The 22,776-nt window shown below is 43.9% G+C and overlaps 1 protein-coding gene across 1 annotated transcript; it reads right to left on the reverse strand.

Annotated features, from left to right (window-relative positions):
- Positions 1-11,838, reverse strand: LOC135392939 (uncharacterized). The gene is made up of 16 exons (XM_064623578.1): positions 11,077-11,838; positions 10,974-10,979; positions 9,545-9,731; positions 9,325-9,480; positions 9,242-9,274; positions 9,155-9,184; positions 8,882-8,929; positions 8,703-8,795; positions 8,554-8,616; positions 8,419-8,481; positions 8,286-8,348; positions 8,151-8,213; positions 7,719-7,921; positions 6,425-6,584; positions 4,504-4,620; positions 1-460 (listed from the first exon to the last, which is right to left on the reverse strand). Exons 1-15 carry the CDS (start codon positions 11,806-11,808, stop codon positions 4,505-4,507), a joined length of 2,016 nt encoding a protein of 671 aa, XP_064479648.1. The 5' UTR covers positions 11,809-11,838; the 3' UTR covers positions 1-460; position 4,504.
- Between the last annotated feature and the right edge of the window lie 10,938 nt (positions 11,839-22,776).

Consider the following 22,776-nt stretch of genomic DNA (forward strand, 5'->3'; position numbering starts at 1 on the left):
GTGAACCAGAAAACGTTAACGAAATAACCAAGTGAACCATTACTGTTGACCACGAAGACAAACCGCAAACCACATACATATGAATGCAAATGGGCAATGACACGCACATTAGAATGCACATTCCCGAAGCGTAGAAGAATGTCATAACAAATTTCAAGGGGCTAAGAGGAAGCAAAATGGGTAAGGCACAGGAAACTGATTTTCGCCTCAAAATACAGGAATGTCAAAATAGTACAGTCCAAATTCAAACATTACACACAGTGTGCCAAGGTCCAGATGCCACCGAAATGAGGCTGCACTCAGTGGTTTTGGTGTGGATAGCGAAGGTGATGATGCTGAACAGAAGAAAATTAACTTTCGCTCAGAAGTGAACCCGAGAGGTGAGCCATGCCATTTCACCCTTGCAGTTGGACTCCCCTTTTAAGCTTGGACCTGCACGTGACTACCAAGGAGTGTCGACCTGAAGATAAAAACTAGTTTAAGAAAGCATAGCAGTCATGTGGAAAGAGCAATTTTATATTGCTTTTCTAGTGCACTAATGGCTGCTGATTTCCGCTGCCAAGAGGTGGACACACAGCTGCGCTATTGGGTGCTTCTTTAAGTGCTGCAGAATGTTTATGTTGAGACTATGAAAGTTGAGTGGATACTGTTCCCACAGGTGGGTTCCATGGCCTTGCGTAAAACATCTGAGGGGTATTTTGTGAGTGCAGTTTACGAATGAAAGTTACGAATCGTTTTAGTTAGTGCTTTTCTGGGAAAGCTGACATCCTCATTTAAACACATCTCGTTTTCGAAAAGTTTTGATACCTGCTCATAGCCCGCGGGTTAGCCGTATCCCACATATAAGACCTAAACTATTGTGAAGCTGCACATATGCAGGAAGTGCAAGGCTCACTGCCGGATGATCACGTGCGGTGACTCAACTATACTCGTGTTCAACTTAAGGAAAATAAATCTAGTCCGTCATCTACATATGCCGTTGGAGATAAGGAGACAATAGCGCGCCAGGAGAAACACTGCAGCACCGCCATGAGGGAGGGCTCACGTAGTGTCGTGCAGCCAGTTTTAACAGTCAATATGGAAGCAGAGTGAGTGTGATGGATTACATCATTTGGCAAATGAGGGAGAGTGATGTCTCTGTGCCCTGCCATCCTATCTGTGGCGCAGTAATATTTGAGAGCCCCCTGACAGACTAGATTTCTTTTCTTTCTTAAAGGAGCATGGAAGTGACATTTAACATGACTCGAAACCCTGCTTCATCTGTGAAGCTGTCCACAAGCAGTCACCATGCAAAATATTTTCGCTCTACAGCGTGTTGTCACTGTGCAATAAAATATATAAAAGACGGAAGAAAGTCGGAAAAAGCAGTTGCGGACGAGAGACACGAGCCCCATATGACGTAGAAGCTGCTCAGGGCCTTCTTTCTTCGTTTTTTCTTCCGGGTCACCCGCGGCTTACCCAGGCTTGAGCTGTGCCGTTGCACGTCACGTGGCGGAACCCGTGGTACTTCACGTCGTCTTCTCCTTCGCCGATGCACTCTTTGGGTGTGGAGAGGGCTTTTGAAAGGTGTGCAGAACACAGCCTTGCGCACGCTCTGTAGGTTACTTGCGCTCATCGTTCTTTCGCCGGAGCTCATTTTATTAGTTGCAAAAGACATCGCAGCAAAAAACAAAACATGATTTCGACAGTCACTTTCATGCTCCTTTAAGTTGAACATGACAAAGGAAAAAATGCTGCAGCTGAAACAGCATTCCGTATATGGCTTAACCAGCCAGGCTCCCTAGCCTTTCAAAATGACCATTACCAGCTCAACAAGCAGCACGCGCATTTCTTCACAGGTGAAGGCCAATTAACACAATCTTAAACAACAGCAGGGTAATTTCACGCAGAATTAAGTAGGGTGATCCGGCTGGCCTCCCGGATTTTTTTCTTTCGAACATATATCGACACCTAGTCCCTACGAAGTATACTGACATTGAAAGCAGTTGAATATAGTTGGTAGTTATTTTTTAATTAATTATCATTCATATGCGAATGTGTCGACCACAGAGCTTCCTAGGAAGCTTGACGCCATGTATCTTCATAACCACTCAACATATTCAGGTGATTTTTTTTCATGTACTGTCAGTGGTGTGTCGCATTGTATCCTAGGTTCTTAAGATTCTGTGGTCTGCGTTTGTCCAGCTATGAAGTCCAAGCTTCCTCATTTGTAAAATTTTGCACTTTTTCGGCACCTCACTGATCTTTCAATTGTGATACCGAAAAGTAATTTGTATCATTGTGTTCGTCTTGAAATGTCCGTTCTCCTAGCAAGCACGTCACTGTGTGAGGGGCGGTCTACCAAAAATGTGTGAATTCAACAGCGTGCTTCCCATATACTGCTATGCGTGACGTCGTTCATATTTCTCACAAACGCTGCTCATGACGACTCAAAAGAGCACATCATATGGAAATCGCTTCAGAGATGGGCGAAGTGACGTTTCAGAGGTGCAAAGTACCCTGCAGTGTCATCTGAGTAAAGGCCGCAGCAACAGGTAATGCTGTTCTGCTTTTCCTGGAGCTAACTGAAAAGTGCACTCTTATGTGAAATAAAGGCAAAATAGGGCTTCGAGAACAGTTACTGAATAAACCACATCAACTTTGAAGTTTGAACTTTGAACTTTGAAGAGAAAAAAATTACACACTGTACAGAAACATGATATATGTGACTTCTGTGTGGGAGGAAGGTGGTACAGTTTGACTGATAAAGTCCGAAGAGGACTGCAGATGCGCCAAAGAAAGTTTAAGACTCTCTGCCAACGCCATTGAAACCTGTAAAAAGAATGACGGGGACCTTTTTTCACGCTACGAACAATTCTGGAGATATTTATGGTTGGAGGAAAATCGGTCCATTGCATCAACAATTACCTACATGTCGGATAGGGCAGTTGCCTATTTCAAGAATCTGTACAGGCTGTACAAACTATGGGACATAAAAGTGGGTGTTCACTGCAACTGGGCATGACTAGAGTGCATGCGACGGAGTCGGAGGGGTTATTAGGCAAAACGGCAAGCGCTGCACAGTCTTTAGCTGTTGCTGCACCTTTTTCTGTGAAGTCGCTGCAGGGATACTTTGCACCTCTGAATCGTAACTTCGCCCATCTCTCAAGCAACTTTTTCTTTGAAGTGCTATTTTGATTCATCAACAGCAAAGTTTGTGAGAAATATGAACGGCACCACGAATGGGAATATACAGGGTGTTTATTTATATATAGTTCAACAAAATGCTTTGTTGGGCTAGTTGGTAATTCATTGCTAGACCGGGAAAAAACGGCGCGAAAACGACAACCACGGGAGGAACATAAGACACACACGGGCGCTTATTCCAACCGGCACTGAAGGGTGCGCAGCTACAGGCAAGAAACAGGAAAGAGCAAAAAAGCAAAAGCAGGTAGATAAGAACAACCAAAACAACTTAAAAAGTTTTACTAGACAATCTAGTTCTTCGCCTGTTCAAGTAACCGCCTCTCACCTGAGGCAAGCGAGATAGATGTATCGCTGATACAGAGAGAACCTTTCTTTCCGATAAAGAAGGCCTCCAAAAGTTCACGGGCAAACTTATCTCTGCTCCTGCCCAGAATCCTAATTGATTTAAAATCGGGGGTAAATTTGCTTTTTTTACAGTGAGTGGGTAGGTGCAATTTGTCCATACTTTTTAACGATCTTTCATGCTCCCTAGCTCTATCATTGATCGCATTGATTGCATCTACCTGTCTGTCCGATGTAAACTCTACCACAGGAGAGGGGAATTTCGTACACGACACTTACGCGACATTCCACGTAAGGCTACATGTCGCCTTTTTTGTCGTCTATTTTGCTCTGCCAGTTCTTTAATAAAAAAATCTGTAACAAGTAAAATTAAACACCCTGTATATGGGAAGCGTGCTGTTGAATTTACCCACATTCCGTAGACCACTTTTCACAAAAAGATCGTTGAACACGTTGCTCCACATCACAAGATGATGTGATTGCTTCAAGAAGAAAGGACATTTCGAGGCATGCACAATGATATAAAGTACTTCTGGGAATCACAATAGAAAGATCAGTGAGGTGTTGGAAAAGTGCCAAATTTTATAAATGAGGCAAATTTGCAATTTCTTAGCTGGACAAAGACAGACTTTACAATCCTCAAAACCCAGGATAAAATGCAGCCCACCACTGACAGTATGCGAACAGAAATTCAGCTGAATATGATGATTAATTGGTTATGAAGATATGTGGCGTCAAGCTTCATAGGAAGCTCTGTAATCCAAATATCCGCATCTGAACTGAATGGTAATTAATTAAAAAATAACTACTAATTATTTTCGACTGCTTCCACTGCCAATATGCTTTTTATGAACTAGGCTTCGATATATGTTATGTTCAAATATAAAAATATGGGAGGTAGACCGGACCACCCTGCCTGATTCGGTGTTAAATCACCTAGCAAGACATAGCAAGTCACCATTTGAAGTCACTTACTTTAATCTTTCTGCAGTCTGCCGTGACGCTCCTTAGCATGACGGAGCCAGGATTTAACTTCGGTCTCCACCTCGTACTCTGTTGTCTTTTCCAGTTTTCTTATTTGTCGAACTGCACCTATTTAACAGACCAAAATGATCAAGCATTATTATAATGCTATCTTTAGAAGGAAAAACTGGCTCTTTGACCTGCGAGGGGTGTTTTCATTTTTCCATTCATAATCCTGAACCTAACAAAATATTTTTGAAAGGGTTCATATTAAAAGGTTCTTTCTGCACTTCAAGGTGCTTCACATGCAACAGCTTTCTCTCTTTACTAAGTGTCCTACCTTCTATCATGACTAGGGCCTGGATATTTAGGCACTAGGAACAATGGAAATAGGCAGGCATTTAGGCCCTCAAAATCCCAAATAGGCAATAAAGTGTAAAAACTGACTTTTGTGGTTGTTCAGAATGCTCCATCAAGAAACACTTAAAGTGCAGCTCCGCTGCTGTTCCGAAAGTATGAAGCCGTTGTGATATTCAGAACCGTGGTCCCAACTTCATTGATAAACGCACATTGCTTTCCAAATTTCCATTCTCCTTCGTGAGAAATTTGAGAAAAACTACCGGGCAGCGGTTCCACTTGTGACGTCATACTTAGAACTGCGCGGATTGGATAGCCACACCTAGCCAGCTCTGCCTGGCAACCAGTTTGTGTTTACACTCCGTCATGGCCGCTGTATCGTGCTGAAATAGCTGTCACGAGCTATCGGGGACCACCGCACCGTTTTATCATGTTTCTTATAAGGAATACTTCGTCTTCGAGCACGTTCTCGTTCTCAATAGCTTTGGTGGTGCTTTCTGCACGCGCAGCAAGTCCGCGCATAGTGCGCTGCCAAAGCTATTGAGAATGCATAAGTGTACGTCACACGTTAGGTGTTAGGTCTTGTTGGTAGCATGAAGCACAGTGCGGGCACAGAATGTCCGCTCACGACGGCCGTCGTTGCACAACGAGGCCATCCTGTAAGGCTTGTTAAAGAAGACCGGCAAAACTATCTTTGAGGCTACTAACGACAGCAATTATCACGGAACACACCCAAAACATTCACCTTCGCCCATAGATCTCTGCCATCGCATCGACGATTTGGCGTTAGCCAAACCACGAGCGCGGCTAAGCCAGGACGAAGCCGGGATTGGTCAGGGTTTGCCGACCACAGGACCGCCGTGCCAGGAAAATTTAAAAATTTGTTTTCTTAAAAACTACAAACAAATGGGTGAAAAATTTTCACATGTATGCTCCCTGTGCGGAAACGAACGCACAGCCCAAGCATGGCTCCATTCTGTCGCAGTCGAAAATCGGCGGAGCTGAGCTTTAAAGGCTACGGTACCATACAAGCTTCGACGCCTGGTACATGAATACTGGGACGGCCTGGAATCACGCCATATTGAATAATACTATTAGTTAGGTGCCCTCGAAGATCTTGAAAGCCCCAGAGGGGAGAAATCTTTTGATCAAATGTACATGGACCCCTCTAGCAATCCAAGGTACTGAAGAAAACCAAAGACAAAGACGAACGAACCCGGAATTACAGCTCTAAAAAAAGGCTGTTGTAGCATCTAAAAATGTTAAAAATGGCTAGAAATTCAATAGAGCCGATTTTAGAAGGTAGCATTTTAGAAGGTAGGACAGGACAGAGGAAGGACGCAGATGAGCTGTTTATTCTCCAAAGGTTGATTCCATCCCGTGGTAAGCGACCTTGACACCATTTTCTCTGCTGACATAACATTCAACATCGATAAAAAGGCAGGCAACCCCAAAAATGTTGCATTTAGGGTTTTAGGCAAATGCCTAAAAATCCGGAGACACATAAAATCATGAGATACATGTGCCAAAAAAGTGCCATCACAAGAACAATGGTGAATTTATGTTGGGTACTTACGCAAAATGATGTTGACCGTCTTAAGATCCCTGAACCTCTCCTTTCCTTTGTTACCTAGCCAACTGTACAGCATTCCCAGGTTATTTGTTAGGAGGTGGCAGAGCATGCGCTTGACGGCCATTTTGCAGGTGCTTCGACCCAGCTGTGCTAGCTCAACAACCTGAAACAAACAAGAAAATCATACGTTAGGTGCAAATAAATCCCTCCCTCCTCAAAAAAAGAACGATACACAGGGAGACATTGTGTTTTGACAACAAGTTTTGTTTAAGCATCCCAGTTTAATAGATAGAATGGCATAGATGCAGGCTAGTTGGTGGATAATCTCCATTGATAGGCAAGCCTGAGCGATGGGCAGGACACGTAAACACAAAATGAAGGCTCACAACCAGCAAGAGATTTAATCGATAATAAGGAACTTCAAGAACACGTAGAGGGTGTGTGGGATACAGAGAGAGGGGAATAGGGAATTGAGGATAAAGTAAGTTGAAAGAAGGTCACAGGAGGTGTCTGAAGGACGGGTGGATACAAACAGAAAGCACACTAATACTATTGCCAACATTCTGTATTGCAAATGCTTCTCTCAAAAGACGTTCTCCCCTGTCCCAGACGGCGGTACTGGCGTGGGAACCAGACAGGCGAAAACGTCTTTTGACTGGCATCACTGGCTGCCTTAGCAGGCACTGTTGTAACTCAGCTCGCTTAACGCAACACAAGCACCACTCGCACACCCAGTAGTGTCAGACGTCGAGGGTTCTGCTCTCTGCTTCCATGCACCCATTTGAAATCAGAGCATGAGAGCAGACAAGCATCCGGGGGCTCGAGTGACATATATTTAGTTGAGCGAGGCAAACAAGGCGGTGCAGGCGTTTGGTTATGCAGATTGATGGTGCCCTACAGATTTGGAAATACCTTTTATTTTTACAGCGTTAATATGACTTTGTATTAATGTGTGATGGACGACACAGTCAGATACGCAAGTGAGCCATGTAGCGAGCCGGTACCGGGTACAGGTACCGGGCGTCCCGGACATGCAGATTTAAAAGGAACCGATAAAGCGTGCTCCCGTTGGAAACTTTTATAGATGTGATATGACTGTGTATTATTGAAAAAAAAAGCTTTGAGTGGTGGGGGCTTCACGTTTACCCTGCCCCGACAGAAGCCCGCCTCGAGACGGCTGTGCCTCCAACACGAGGGACGCACACAAGAAATTTGTACCTCGGCCAAGGCATACACCCATGGAAAAAGCACAACCCAATACAGAGTGTGACAGAGAACAAGGCCAGATAACGTGTACCAGCTTTTTCTCGGTTTCAGATGTGAGTCCGTTTTCAAATTCTTGCAGCTGCTCGATGGAGTCAAGTGGCTTCGGAACAACGAGGGCGTCGTCTGCCACTACTGCAGCAATCTTTGAAGGCACAAGGCTATGAAGAACATCATCTTGTTGCTGCTGGTTGAGTCTAATAATGTTTAGCATACGGAGCACTTGACGTTGGAATTCTGCAAATAGTGAAGTAGTCCACCTTACTGTGTAATAATTTCATCAAAAACAAATCAAAAAGAAATCACTAGCTGGCAGAATACACCTGCAGAATAAACCTGCCTGTACAGCTGCTGTTTTCTTACCACCATCGTATAATGTGAATTGTTCATGCAAAAACAGAAGTTATAATGCGACAGTTGAAGACAGATTCACTGTGGTAAAGAATGTCCACAAACTAATATATACCATGTAGGGGCATTGGTCTTTCCTCTATGGTGGGAACAACAGGCTGTACAGTCTCACTTCGAGCTGCAATGCAGAGTATGACAGGTGAAGATGAGAATTCACTATGCTACAGAATGTCCACAAATGAATACATACAACGCCGGGGCAGTGGTCTCTCCTCCATGCTGGTCGCCAAGGGGTGCATGGTCTCACTTTGTGCTGCAATGCCGAATATGACAAGTGAGGATGAAAGTTCACTATCCCAGAATGTCTACAAACGAATACATACCACGTAGGGGCATTGACCTTTCATCTATGCTGCGCACAGAGGGCTGCACAGTCTCACTTCGTGCTGCAATGCCGAATATGACAGCTGAAGATGAAAATATATAATATACTAGAATGTCCACAAACGAATACATACAACGCCGGGGCAGTGGTCTATCATCCGTGCTGGTCGCTGAGGAGTGCATGGTCTCACTTCGTGCTGAAATGTCGAATATGACAGCTATTCTCGCTTTATCTCAGCATGCAATATTTAAACCTGTTCTCAACCTATGTGAGACGACCTACCAACAGAAATATCATCACTTTCCATAATGCCAGGTGGAGATGGTACTGCAAGGGGCACAGGAGTGTGTGCTGGTGTTCCTGTGCGACAATCATCTATAGGATGAATACCGTATAGGGATGAATACCATGGCAGCAAATTTCAGTAAATTATCAGTATTTTTCCTGAATAATTCACACACCTGCATCGCTTGAAATGTCCGATCTTGGAGAGCGCCGCGAGGATGGCCCTGCAGCATTATGAAAGTTTACTTTATTAATTTACACTTGCATTAAATAATAAATTTTGGAACGGCCCCCTCGAGCAGCATCTTATATTACGTGTGCAGCACAGCCACGCGGAATTTTTTTTTCATATTTATTGTTGGATCTAATATTTATTGTGGCAATTCGCAACCGCAATACTGCTGCCGTATATGCCGCGGAGTTCAGAGACTTATATTTCACAAACTTACCTGCAGTATCCTTCCACGGATGTGTGGTAGCTGTAATGATTTCTTTTTAAATTGATGCAAGACATGAAGATTGGCTGAGCAACTTACCAGACAGATGTTCACCTTGCCTCGTCGTGGCCTCTGTAAGGTATTAGGTGTCACACTTGAAGCATGCACTGAGTAGCGAATACCTTTAGCAGCCAAGATAAAGCTCCCAGGCACAGGCGGGAAGTCGTCTTCACTTTCGATTACTTTTGGCACCCTCCTTCTCTTTGCCGGAACATCCGAGTTCATGTCTGAGGTTAATTCAGAAATAGGGAGCTTCAACCTTGCATCACGGTACGACACTGAAATTTGATGACATGAGAACATTAACATCAACTGTACATCACTGCTAGGTGCTTAACCCACCGAATATTCCTTTAACTTGTGCGTTGTATTCGGCACAGTCCATCCCCGGGGGAGACCCCTTCTTAACCATTCGCACCACTTTATTTGATGGCCGATTTGGCCACAGGCACTTGTTCCCACGGATCCATGAACATGGGACGACTTCAACTTCCTTGGTTTCAACGAACTCAACAATAGCGTATTGCATCTGTAAGACAGTCCTCAACATGTGCTGACTGTATGCAAGTATGAATAAGCCTGTAGTCTCCAATGCACAGGCTAGTCCTCAAATCATGTATAGCAATAGAACACGTTACAAATGGATCAGAGGCAGAATGACGCTTCCACTCATGTGAGGAAGTTGAACAACCTTGCGGACTGTTTCTAACGGCCATGCTTTTAGCTCAGATGGATGAGATGCAATCACAATGCCAAGTGATGATGATGGCAGTGGTTTATCAAACAGATCGCACCGTGTCATGAGTTCACGGCCAATCACGCAAGGTTGCCTGGATGACCGCAGTACTGCAAAGTTTACAATCTGAACTATTTTACCATCTATCATGCAACAGCTATCAGCTCCTGTGCATGTAAGCATGAAGTCAGAAAGCTTTACAGCACTATATTGCGGCTGAGAGCAGGATGCAAGCAGTGGACCGCGATTATGAGGCCCCTTGAACTCTGTGTTGTTACTGTTGTTTAGCGGCTGCGGAGTTCTATCAAGTTGCATTTCCTTCAAGCGATTGTACAGCTGACTCAGTGGCGCCCCTGGTTTCTTCAGCATTCGCTTCAGTGCTTGCATATTATTTTCGAATGGAAAAGCGCTGAAGGAATCCAGGGGGCCGTACTCTTTCACATCATCTGCAAGGTGTAGGAGGCAGTGTACATTGTAGGAGACATAATGACTGCCATATAGATCTGCAAATGTTCCTACAAAATGTCCCAGCAATGATGCAGCGTAGTCACAGTGGCTGTGGCACAGGGATTCATTAGCCAAGATAGATACGGCAGAGTGCAGTGTGAGAAAATTTATGTACAGTGGCTTGGGAAGCACCGATTCTAACACAACAGGGCCAGTGTATAAAAGGAAAAGCCTAAGTTCCGTAGCTTTCCACCTGTCGAGATCATCTAGGCCTCTCGGCTTTCTGGCAAAGTCTCTTGGAATGTGATCTGACATGGCAATGCTCGCTTCTGTTATCATTGCCCTTTCCCTGGGGCCCAGACGGACCGATAATGGGCCACTAGTCCACAGCATCAGCAATTTCCGTGTAACTCCCAGGCATATCAGATGCATATAATCAAGGGGGACTCTTGATTATATCGATGGGCAAATCTGTTAATATTGACGTGCCCCGATGATGCTCTGGGTCCGCCTGCAGGCGAAAACTCTCATCTGTTCTCAAAGGTGCTGGTGCGGTAGAGAAACACATTCTATTCATTTCATGGTCACCTTCATCTGTGCACCTTGGACACCCTGAATGTCCCATATGCCCCTTTGTGCACAGAACATAAGCACGAGCGGGTGCGTCACATATTAGAGAATGAAAGGTTACATGAACGACCTTGCCATTTATTGTAATGCCTTCACGAAGTAGATCCTGCAGTTCCTCAACAAAACGTTTCAAAAACTCATTTTGGGAAAGCGGTTTCGATCGTCCACAATAGGCGCCAACAAGAAATGGTGGGGAATTTCCACCTTTCACCAGACATTGGATGGGCCACATCTCAGTTTTTGAGCTTTTTGCCAAAGGAAGCCCGTCGATATTAAAGGAAAGCTCAACATGTGATGGCAAAACTGTTCTTTGACGTAAAGCGTCCTTGAGACCTGAGTTTAAGCTGAAATGACAATATTCACCAGGTGCCATACGAGATATCTGCTGACCTGGATTTCGAGGAGTTCGCATCAGGGTTCGAGCATCCTTCGGCAGATCTTCGTAATAGGGATGCATGCGAAGTACTTTTAGCAGGGATGTCACAGAAGACAGCGCTATGCTATTGCGGATGGCCCATGACCTTAGACCTGTTTGAATATCACTCAAGTGATAGCTTCTGCGTTCCTCAGAATTACTGCAGACAGAGCTGCCAGAGTCGCTCTCCGAACCTGCCCCACCAGCGTTGTGAAGTTCAACATTAGGGCGGCCTTCAGAAGGCATGTGCATCATTAGCTTGGGACCCGTTAGGGGTGTTGCAGCCTCGCTACTGTCGGTAGTACTGTCGCTAACATCATTCGAGGGATTACTCTGCTCTGCACAAAGCGGTGAATGTTCGCCCTCTCCAGTGGACATCTGTGACAGCGTCTCTGCACTAGGCGGTGGACGGGCGCCGTCCAGAATGAGTAGATTTGACTGCGCCTGGGAAGTTCCCGCTGTCTCACCCAATAGCGCCATCGTAGTACGAGTCCGCAATGAAGCCTTCTGATTAACATACTTTTGCCGGTGCTTTGGCATGCTTGAAGCGCAGTAGCGATATAATTTAACGCACGATAGCGCACTTAAGCCTACTTCTCGGTTGCAGTCTTGTGCATTCTGTCTCCAGTCATTCTGGGAAAATCGATGGCTATACAGAACAGCTTCCGCATTTTATGTAGTCATCGTACTTACAGTAGTTGTTGATTGCTTTCAACGTACGGGTCATGAAATTCGCTCATATGCCGCTGCACGCCGGTGTCACAGTTGCTCTTCGCGCGAACAAAGCAACAACGAGACTTGGCTTGGATCGGAGACCGGCTTGATTAATGACGACGTGGCAGTGGCTCCATCTAGCACTGCAATGAATTTGCAAATAATTTACATGTTTTTGTTCGGAAAATAAAGCTCCGAATCAACTTATTGTGGTGACAAGCAGCCGTAAAAATAGAAGAACGAAGACGAAAGATAAGCGCTCACCTGAAGTACGCAACATGTGACAGAAGATCGCACGTGGGGGTGGGGGGTAAGGATTTATTGGCAGAAAAAAAAAAAAAAGAGGGGAAAGGGCACGGGATGCTGTTTGCTGGTTTCACATACCGTGTGATGTGCATCAGCGGCGCACAATGATGCGCAACTGCTCGCGACACTGGATATTAGTGGGACATAGTATAGACTTCCACGGCAGGGCACATTTTTTACGACTGAAAACAGACCTCCCAACGACACCTATGCGACATTCGGATGTCGGGGATGTCTGAGACAATTTCGGGACATCCGTGGGACATTGGTGGTTTACTGGGACTTTCACGGCAAGCAGCACGCGAACGATAAAATTATATAACGATTTTCCTCGTTCCCCCATATCCAGTTAGCGTTTACAGAAGTTTTTGCTTGCTTTCAGCACAACAAAAATGTGGTTGTCAGAACAAGATGTCATAAACTTCACACTTATCTGTGTATCTCCAGGCGACATCCCTGTGACGTTCAACCAGTGCCCAAAATCTCGTGTACTGGACCTTACATGGATATCCCAGGGATCTCCAGACTGCTTCCTCCAGTCAAATATACAAAACGCGATATCCTGCAGATGTACCTACGACATCTGTTATTTACTGGGTAAAACCGAAACGCGAATGTCGTTCTGAGACATCCAGTAGATATCGCATGGTTGTCGAGATATCAGGACGTTCGCGATCTTATGGGGATGTCCTATGGATATGAATGGTTTACTGGGTGGGTTCTACGGCCAGCCGGACAACATGTGCAATGTATTTTGTGAGTAGGATGAAACTGTAGGATGAAACAACAGTAGGATGAAACTGTCCATATAGAAAGTGCAAAGGCCACAGTCAGTTGATCGCAAAATATGACATGGTTCACATGACACTGCAAACTACAGCGTTTGACACTGTAGCCTAATCTGGGGTGCGCGTGACAGCACGGCACTGGCTGCATTCAGCCATCTTGCATCTGTTAAGACTGTCACTGTGAGTAGTGTCATAGTCCGCAATCTAACTGTGGCTCTTCTAGTTTCTCCGCTCAATGAGTGTAGTTTCATCTTAGTTTGTCGTTTTGCTTCTTTGGTGTATGAAGTTCCTTCGAAACTCTTGAGAAACCAGATGACTTTGTGCAAGGATTTAACCCAATTTTGCTGTTTGTTTTCTCGAAGGGAGAAAGGGAATAAAAAATTAACACGCTTGATCACGCATAATTAACTAACAACATTGCACTCCTAAAAGATGTCGTACACGTCGTACGCCAGGTCATTGAGCTCCCAAGCAAAAACAACGCCTAGATAATCTTCTGTTACAGATTAAAATTCTGTAACACTTAACGAAAATAATGTTACACTTCACAATATTGAGGTAGATAGAGATGCTGAGATAGAATAACGCTGTACTTTTCACAAAGCTGTCTGGTATAGGCGGGTAGTCTTCATCTTCACTGTCGAACAGTCGAGGAGGACGGCGAATCCTCTTTGGCGTGAGCTCATTTGTCTCAAGATCAGACGTAAATGCTGAAATTGCAAGCTTCTCCCTCGCATCCTTATAGCATGCTGCAAATGTTAGGTATTATCCATGAGGAAAGAAGGTGATGTTTATAAAACGAACACTTACAAAAAATTCCTTTCACAACAACTTCAAACTCGTCGCAGTCAAGGCCAGGGGGAGAACCTTTTCGTATCATGCTGTGAACTTTGCTCATGGCCTGCCTAGGCCAACTGCACATGTTTGCAGAAACCCAGGTGCATGGAACGACTTCCACTTCATCTTTTTGGATGAAGTGTGCGATTGTATAGGGGACCTAGAATACAAGTCCAATTAGCTTGAAACCAATAAGAGCAGCAACGGACACTTGACACTGTTGGCATTTGGTGCACACATATTATTTTTAGCAACTACTTAATTTCACGAGAACACTTACAAAGACTCCAGAACCAGGGTCTGACTTCATTGTAGAATAGAGACAGAACTGCCACATTTTTTTTCATTCGCATGACCAGCTGCCCTCAAACTAGCTACACAGATAACAGCTAAGCCAGCTTTGTAGAACCAGCAACTACCCGGGAAGGAACAAGCTGACCTAAGCAGTTCACAAGGTATTTTTATCACAACATTCGAAAGTAGACAACGGATTCAATGTAACAAAAATCAAGAAAACCACGTTTCATAGTGGAGATTGAGGAAATACACTTGATTGGAGCCACGGCAAACCTACTGGATGTCCATAATGAATCAATACACATCTGTATTTCCGCTGCTGTAACAGCTGCATCATTGTGACTATGAGTATGTACCAAACTTGATCTACTCTGTGTGCAACAAAGGCACAACAATCATTCCAGTGGCATGAGGCAAGCAGACAACTTTTGTGGGATTTTCTTTGGGCAGACACGCACATCGTTGATCCTTGACACAACAGAAACTCCGATTAGGGAGGAGGGAAAGGGCTTCCGGAAAAAGTCCCCCACGCGTACAAGTTCACAACCAACTACACATGGCTGGCCGGACGACCTCAATGCAGCAAAATTTTGTATTTCTGCCACATGACCATTTATGGAACAATATCTGTCTGGACCTGTGGTTCGCAGCGTGAAACTGGCACAAGTGAATGCAGCATACTGAAGCTGCATGCAGTCGGGAGGGAGAGGGCCACGGTTATGGGAATCCGTTAGACCGACCTTCTTTTTCTGAGCAGCTCGCTGGACATCTGCAAGAATAGCTTCAGCATGGCGATTATATAGCTGTGTCAGGGTGGCACCTGGTCTTTTCAATTGCCTTTTTATAGACTTCATATTGTTTTCAAAGGGGAAGGCACTGAAAGTATCTAACGGACCACGATTTCTGACATCATCAGCCAAGTGCAAAAGCCCGTGAGTAGTAGTACTAGGGAGATACGCAGAACCAAAGATACTGGTGACCATTGGTCCCCACCGCTCTAGATAGGAAGATATTTGGAGCAAGATCGTTCGCGCCAAGGAGGAGCACGCACTAAGACCGCCGCCGCGCGTTTCGCGGCCGCGTGTCGCGTAGAGAGGGGTTTCCTTCTCGCGTTTGAACATGCATGAACATGCAAAGTACATCTTATTTCCTTTCCACATCTTTTATTACATTCCCGAGTGGGTAGTTTCAATTGTCATTTACCAAAGATCAACTCACCTATCAACTTTCTACACAAAATGGGAGCTGCATGGAAGCTTTTGACTCGATGTTTTGGAAAGGAATATGATGAGAGGGAGACGGCGCACGAGAAAAAATGGCGACTTAAACAAGAAATATATGAAGCAAAAGCAGAAGCTGTGAGGAGGTTCCTCGCACACGAGCGTCTTATAGAAATGAAGCATCGTTCCGCAAAAAGTCAAGACGATCAAATCGATTGGTGAGATGTACAATGAATCCATTTCTCACACCATCACTTATGCATTGTCTCGTTTACTTTTGCATCGTGATGTCTGACGCAGGTCGATTTGCTTTTATCCACCCTGCAAGGGTTATTATTTGCCGATGTTTTGGAAAGGAATATGATGAGAGGGAGACGGCGCACGAGAAAAAATGGCGACTTAAACAAGAAATATATGAAGCAAAAGCAGAAGCTGTGAGGAGGTTCCTCGCACACGAGCGTCTTATAGAAATGAAGCATCGTTCCGCAAAAAGTCAAGACGATCAAATCGATTGGTGAGATGTACAATGAATCCATTTCTCGCACCATCACTTATGCATTGTCTCGTTTACTTTTGCATCGTGATGTCTGACGCAGGTCGATTTGCTTTTATCCACCCTGCAAGGGTTATTATTTGCCGTCCTTCCATGTCGGGTAAAACCTATCTCGTTCGTAACACTTTAAGAAATCTTACAGTATTCACTGTAGTCCCAGAGCAAATCTTTTACGTTAGCAAATATGATGCGAACTGGCAAAATGAATTCGCAAATGATGTTACATTCCAGAAAGAGCTACCAAAGACATGGGATGAGAGCCTGCCTACTTTGATTATAGTCGACGATCTCATGACTGAGAAGAATGTGATGCAAGAAATGGTTCATCTCTATACGAGAGCATCACATCATAAGAACGCATCCATTATTTTTCTTTGTCAGTACTTATTTCACGACGACGTCAACTATAGAACATTATCTCACAATAGCACATATATAATATTATTTAATAATTTAAGGTCACGCACGCAGCTGGAACTTTTAGGACGCCAGATCTTCGGCAAAGCTCAATTACCATACTTTATCAGTGCATTTGAGCAGGCAACAGAGAAACCATTTGGTTATCTAGTGATTGACCTACACCCTCTGATGCAGTCTCAATTTTGAATGCGAACAGGCATTACTGGAAACGTTTGACAGTTTGTTTTCTTGCCAAAATGAAAAGTCTGCATCATCATTTAACTTTTCTAAAAGTCCTTGCAACATGTACTCCTAAAGAGCGCGATGAGATTTTAAAGGAGGCGCCACCTCATAGCATAGAAGCTTTTTCTGAAGTCTGTAAGAATATATTGAATGGTAATATTAAGCTACCGCCCAGATTGTTCAAAGAGCTGGAAAAGTATAAACACATCATTCGATACATTGCATATAAAACGCTGCACAAATCACCAAAAAGACTAAGATCCTTCCTCTGTCGTCAGAGGGGTGGATTAGTGCCACTAATCCCCTTATTACTCACGGGATTAACCAGTGTGCTCGGTGGTGTCGCAGGTCGTGCTCTAGCAAAGACGGTAGGTGTCTAAAAAATGGCTACAAAGGTTGAGGTATTGACTCCTATCGAATCAATTCTGGAATCTAACGAAAGCGATGATATTAAAGTAAAACGAATGTTAACTGCTATGTACTACATTATAAAAAATCATCAGAAACCATCTAATGAAACAGAGCCAGCACCCACAGTACAGGAAGAAAAAAACGATGTGTCACTTCCAATGGGACGCTCATTTGATTACAATTCGCTTCCTTCTAATGTCAACATTGAAAAAGTAAGACGTGTAGTCTCAGTGCTACCTAGGAGCTTGACTTGGAATGATAAGGGAGAAATCATTCATAACAACCAAACAATCGCTGGTTCTAATATAAAAGAATTAGTGTTGCATCTGTCCGGACACAAGAAAGGGAAGCCTGCCTGGTACCGAAAAGTGGCAAAGTTCTTGCAGCCACACAAAATACGTCAGAAGAGGAAAACAAGGAAACGTATAAATCGCCCCAAAGAACAAAGTTGCTTTCATCATTATCATCAGATGAATATATCACAGAAGAAGAATGAATTATAGGGATCCAAACGCTGGTTTGGGGGGGGGGGGGGTTGCCCGATACTGCAGAGGTCGAAACATCTCTAAGAAACAGGCAATCGAAGAACTACAATGAGATGACGTCTACACACTTTGCAAAGAAGGAAGACGTAGATTTAAGAGATGAAAGACAATCTCACTGCACATCGACGATCTTCATCAAGCAGACCTGATTTCATTCCTGCAGTACAAGAAACAAAATAAAGGATTTTCCTTCATACTCATTGTGATAGACTGCTTATCAAGACGACTCATGGCTACGCCTATTAAGACCAAGCGTGGTGAAGATGTGAAGAAAGGATTGATCAAGTTGTATAGGAGCCATAAATCCTATCCACATCTTCTGCAGGTAGATAGAGGGAGAGAGTTCTATAACAAACACGTGAAAGCATGGTGTAAACGTCACTGAATACACATGTATAGCTCTTTTGCCCCTTTCAAGGCCGCTGTCGTCGAGCGCGCTATCAGAAGTATTAAAGCTAGATTTTATCGTTATTTCGCCAGTAAAGGTCATCACAAGTACATTGCTGTTCTCCCAAAGATAATCGCTGACTACAATTCATCATATCATTCGACTATCAAGATGGCCCCGAACGATGTCGATAAAAATAACGAGATTGAACTATTCAATAGACTTCACAGTAAAAATGACAACAAACCAAAAAAGATTACATTGAATATTGGTGATCAGGTGCGTGTACTCACAAATAGATCAATTTTTGACAAGGGTACATTGGGCACTGGTCCTTAGTTGTCTACACGATCACGCGATAGAAGAACTCGGATCCACCAGTGTTTCACATAGCTGGTCCAGACGGGGTCGAAGACGATGCAACTTACTATGCCAATGAATTGCAACGTGTAGTGAAATCGCGAGACGACCCATACCCAATTGAACGCATAGTAAGTCGAAAGAAAATAAACGGTGTCACACATTATAAAGTGAAATGGCTAGGTTATGATGACTCATTTAATTCCTGGGTTCCAGCCCAAGATGTCGCAAAGTTCTGATTTTTACATGTATCTCCTATCCAATGATTGCATGGATATGCACCCGAACAACAGTCTCAATGACTTTACAATCACTCTGAGTGCACCACTACAAGTGAATGAAGAATATGAAGTCGGCCTGCATGAACTTTCCATCTCTAATGTATTCTACAACGTTCCACGGACTAACGATGCTACTATACATATTACTTCCAGAAGCATTATTGAGCTGCGTAAGGAACTTGTTGTGATATCGACTTTGGAACACGCGCTGCAAGATTTTTTAAAAGAATTCAACATCGCATTTGGTTATGTTGATGGAAGGCACACATTCCAACTACCTCAAATAACTTGTTCTATTAAGTTTTTGGATGAAGAACTGCAACAAGCCATGGGTGTGTCCACTATACAGGGTTTGAAAGTTGCATGGGCTAAAGTTCCACGTCAGAACATGTGCATGGGAGAGGAAGCTATCTCAAAGATGCTTTTAAAGGAAGAGGTGACTATCATTACACAATATGCTCCAATCATATTCATACCAGGTCGCTCTATCACTGTCACACTAAATCGCTTCTTTAAAAGATATGAAATCGATGAAAAGATACTATTTCAAAACAATATCCATTATTGGTCCCACGTCTCTTTGTTATCCCTGAACAACTCAAGACACTCCTCAAATTAAACTCCAGTAAAATGTTAGAAAATACAACACAATACATTGGAGATCCATTTACATTCAGTTTTGGTGTTGTTCTAGAAAATGTAATACTTGCAAGGGAAGAAGTCCAAATTCCACCAAATTATTACAAGACACCACGTTCGCTTCTACAAGCTATCAGAGGTGTGATAGGCAGCAATGCTATACTAATGTACAATGAAGATACACAGCTGTTTACTTTCACTCCAGTGGATGGAGTAACTATAGATCTTTCTGAATATTTGAGTAATATGTTGGGTTTCACACCAATTCAGTCTATTGCAAACACCACCACCGGAACCACACCACTGAATCTTAAACCATTGTTTCATAATTTCATGATTTATTGTGACATTATCGAATCATCTCATATAGGTGCAAAAAAGTTTCAAATTTTCAAACTCGTCCCATATTTACATAAAGATGATCCCCAGATTCATTACAGCTTCCATAACGTGCAATATTTGAAGCTGTTACAGAACGAAATCAAGTCAATTTCGATTAAGTTGTATGATGAGACAGGTCGTCCACTTCATTTTAGAGGACCAGGTCGTACAGCTCTAGTTCTACACTTCAAAAATGTATCTTAAAGAAGTGCCAGAGATCCATTATGGATCAGGACTTGCTGATCTCGTGCCATACAAAGGGCCTCTCTTTCAAACTGGGAATGGCTGCTTTAGTTCTTTGCGTAAGCTAGCATTGCCACTATTGCATCGTGCAAAGCCTTACATAGCCCGTACTGCAATGAGCGCAGCGAAAAATTTGGCGAAAAAGTTATCTGAAGTGCAAAACATCAAGCAAGCACTGAGAGCAAGCTCAAATGAATTAGGCACACAGATTTTGAAGGACATTGCAGGCAGCGGACATCGAAGGAAAAAGAGGAAGAGAAGAGACATTTTCGATTAATCCTCTGTAACCATGAAATAAAGAAGACACTTTTTTTTCACACATTGATGTTTCTTCTTTATAAAGAAAAAGGTTTTTCTATGGAAAAGGGTCGCACTCCGAAAATGGCGCGCAAGAGGGGTTAGAAGTCGGGACAATGGGTCGCCCCCTTTCACCTGTAGAAAGTGTGGCGGACAATGCTTCGAAGCGGCCATCGCATTCCGAAAAAACAGGTGGCCCAGGTAGGCCTGGCTTGTGAGGGTGATGTCAAAAGGTAAAGAGGGATTGGAGGACAATGATTCCAATCGTGAACAGGATCGCATTCCAAAAATGTGGTCAGCGGGAGGTTAGAGGAGTGGATCGGCTGGTGGTTAGCAAAACCGACCATGGTCGCCTTTCACGATGTGGACAATGCTTCGAATCGTGAACGGGATCGCATTCTGAAAACAGCAGGTCAGCGGGGGGTTAGAGGAGTGGAACGGCTGGTGGTTAGCAAAACGGACCATGCTGGCTTGAGGACAATGTCAAATGGTAAGGGGACTGGAGGACAATGATTCCAATCGTGAACGGGATCGCATTCTGAAAACAGCGGGTCAGCGGGGGGTTAAAAGTGTGCACCAGCATCCAAGCTGGTTAGAAGTCGAACAATGTGTCGCATTTCACTTGTAGAAAGTGTGGTGGACAATGCTTCGAATTGGCCATCGCGTTCCGAAAAACAGGTGGACCCAGGTAGGGAGGTAAGGGGGTTGGAAGAAAAAAAGAGTCTTTTTGCTCGGGTAAGATGCTAACAAATAAAGCTCTGAGGAAAGCATTGTATCCTTTCATTTGCAAAGATGTCGCAGGTCAACGTTGTACACGCACAGTCCCAGCTGGCTTTGAAGGGGGAGTGTGAGTTATTCAACATACCTCCTACCCAAGTTTCAATAGAATCATGCGAGACGCAAGTTTATTATCCTGTTTCTACATTCAGCGGAGGAGAATCGACGATCGAATGGAACATAACAAATCTCTCAGACTTGTATCTCGATTTATCATCTTTGTATTTTAATATAACTATGCAGATATTGAGGTCGGATGGGAGTGAACCAATTACCCGAAGAGCAGACGGTATCACTGAGGACACTGTATTCCCTGTCAACAACTTGGGTGCCGCTTTATTTAAATATGTAACCATTCACTTGAATCAACGTCTTGCAAGCAGCAACTGTTTGAACTCCTATCGATGTATGATTGATACCCTACTTCATACGAATACTCATCTGCAGAAGACTTTAGATGATTGTACAATGTATACATATGACACAGGAGAGCATGCAGCAAATGATCCAGTCGCTCGGGATGCAAAGTTGCGCATAGCTAGGACAAGTGGGGGGAAACTATTTGAAATTGTCATGAAAGTTAACACCGACCTCACAAACCAAGGGAGGCTTTTGTTACCCGGTGTGGGGGTTCGAGTGACTGCTCTACATAATACGGATAGCTTTAGATTGCTAACTGGCACCAATGAAACTCATAAGCATCAATTGAAAATCCACAGCGCGGCACTTGTAGCACGCAAAGTCAAAGTTAGCAACTCAAGTTTTATTGCACACCAGAAAGCCCTTAGCTCATCCCCGTATGTTACATCATGCGTGGACTAGAAAGCAAAGTCCGCTCGCTTTCGCCGGGCCTTCATGATGCAATCTTTGAAAACTTATTCCCTGATAGAATTCCTGATCAACTTACTGTATGTCTAGTTCGCACCGAGGCTTATCAGGGTGATTACAAATCGAGCCCCTTTTGTTTCGAGCATTTTAATGTTAGTTCTGTAACACTATCAGTTGATGCATATAGGAAGCAACTATCCTATGACGGGGAAAATGATCTGGCTAGAGCAACCCAGCAAACCATTAATATCCATGGGACATCCCTACAAGGTCGCGAACGTCCTGAATATCTCGACATCCATAGGATATCTATGGGATATCGCACAATTTTATTGCGTTTTGGGCTTACTCCAGCAAACAACAGATGTCCCTGGTATGTTGGAAGGATATCGCGCTCTGGATGTTTGAATGTCCCATGGCAAGCAGCCTGCAGATCCTAGGGATGTCTATGGGAGATCCAGAAAATATTTGTTTGTCCTTATAGAGACGATAACCTGAATTAAAAACACAGTAGTTGATAAGAAGGGATGTCAGAAATGTTGTTGGGTATACTGTGGGTTGATGCAGAAACACAGGAATTGCGAAGATACATCCTCGTCACCGTTACAAATGGTTTACGGCACGCTACCCCTAACGAACGTGTGTGTAACGATTTGTATTTCAGTATATGTTCCATCCAGCTCGCAAATAGAGGTTACTGCGGGTTTTTCCAAGTGGTCCAAGTGAGGCGCGCAGGGTTCGGCACTTATGCTGGCGTGTCCCACAGTGTTGCTGTACTATGATAAATCCTGTTAGGCTAAGGTAATGTTTTTGTTCCCAATAGTGTCAAATGGGTTAAA

Source organism: Ornithodoros turicata, chromosome 4 (assembly GCF_037126465.1).
Source record: "Ornithodoros turicata isolate Travis chromosome 4, ASM3712646v1, whole genome shotgun sequence".
NCBI classification, from domain to species: domain Eukaryota; kingdom Metazoa; phylum Arthropoda; class Arachnida; order Ixodida; family Argasidae; genus Ornithodoros; species Ornithodoros turicata.

Coding starts and splice junctions, on each gene's coding strand:
- LOC135392939 (XM_064623578.1), bottom strand. CDS start 11,808: ATGTCCACTGGAGAGGGCGAACATTCACCGCTTTGTGCAGAGCAGAGT. Junction 8,617..8,702: donor AAGTGATGATATTTCTGTTG/GTAGGTCGTCTC, acceptor TCGACATTTCAG/CACGAAGTGAGACCATGCAC. Junction 7,922..8,150: donor AAGACCAATGCCCCTACATG/GTATATATTAGT, acceptor CACTATTTGCAG/AATTCCAACGTCAAGTGCTC.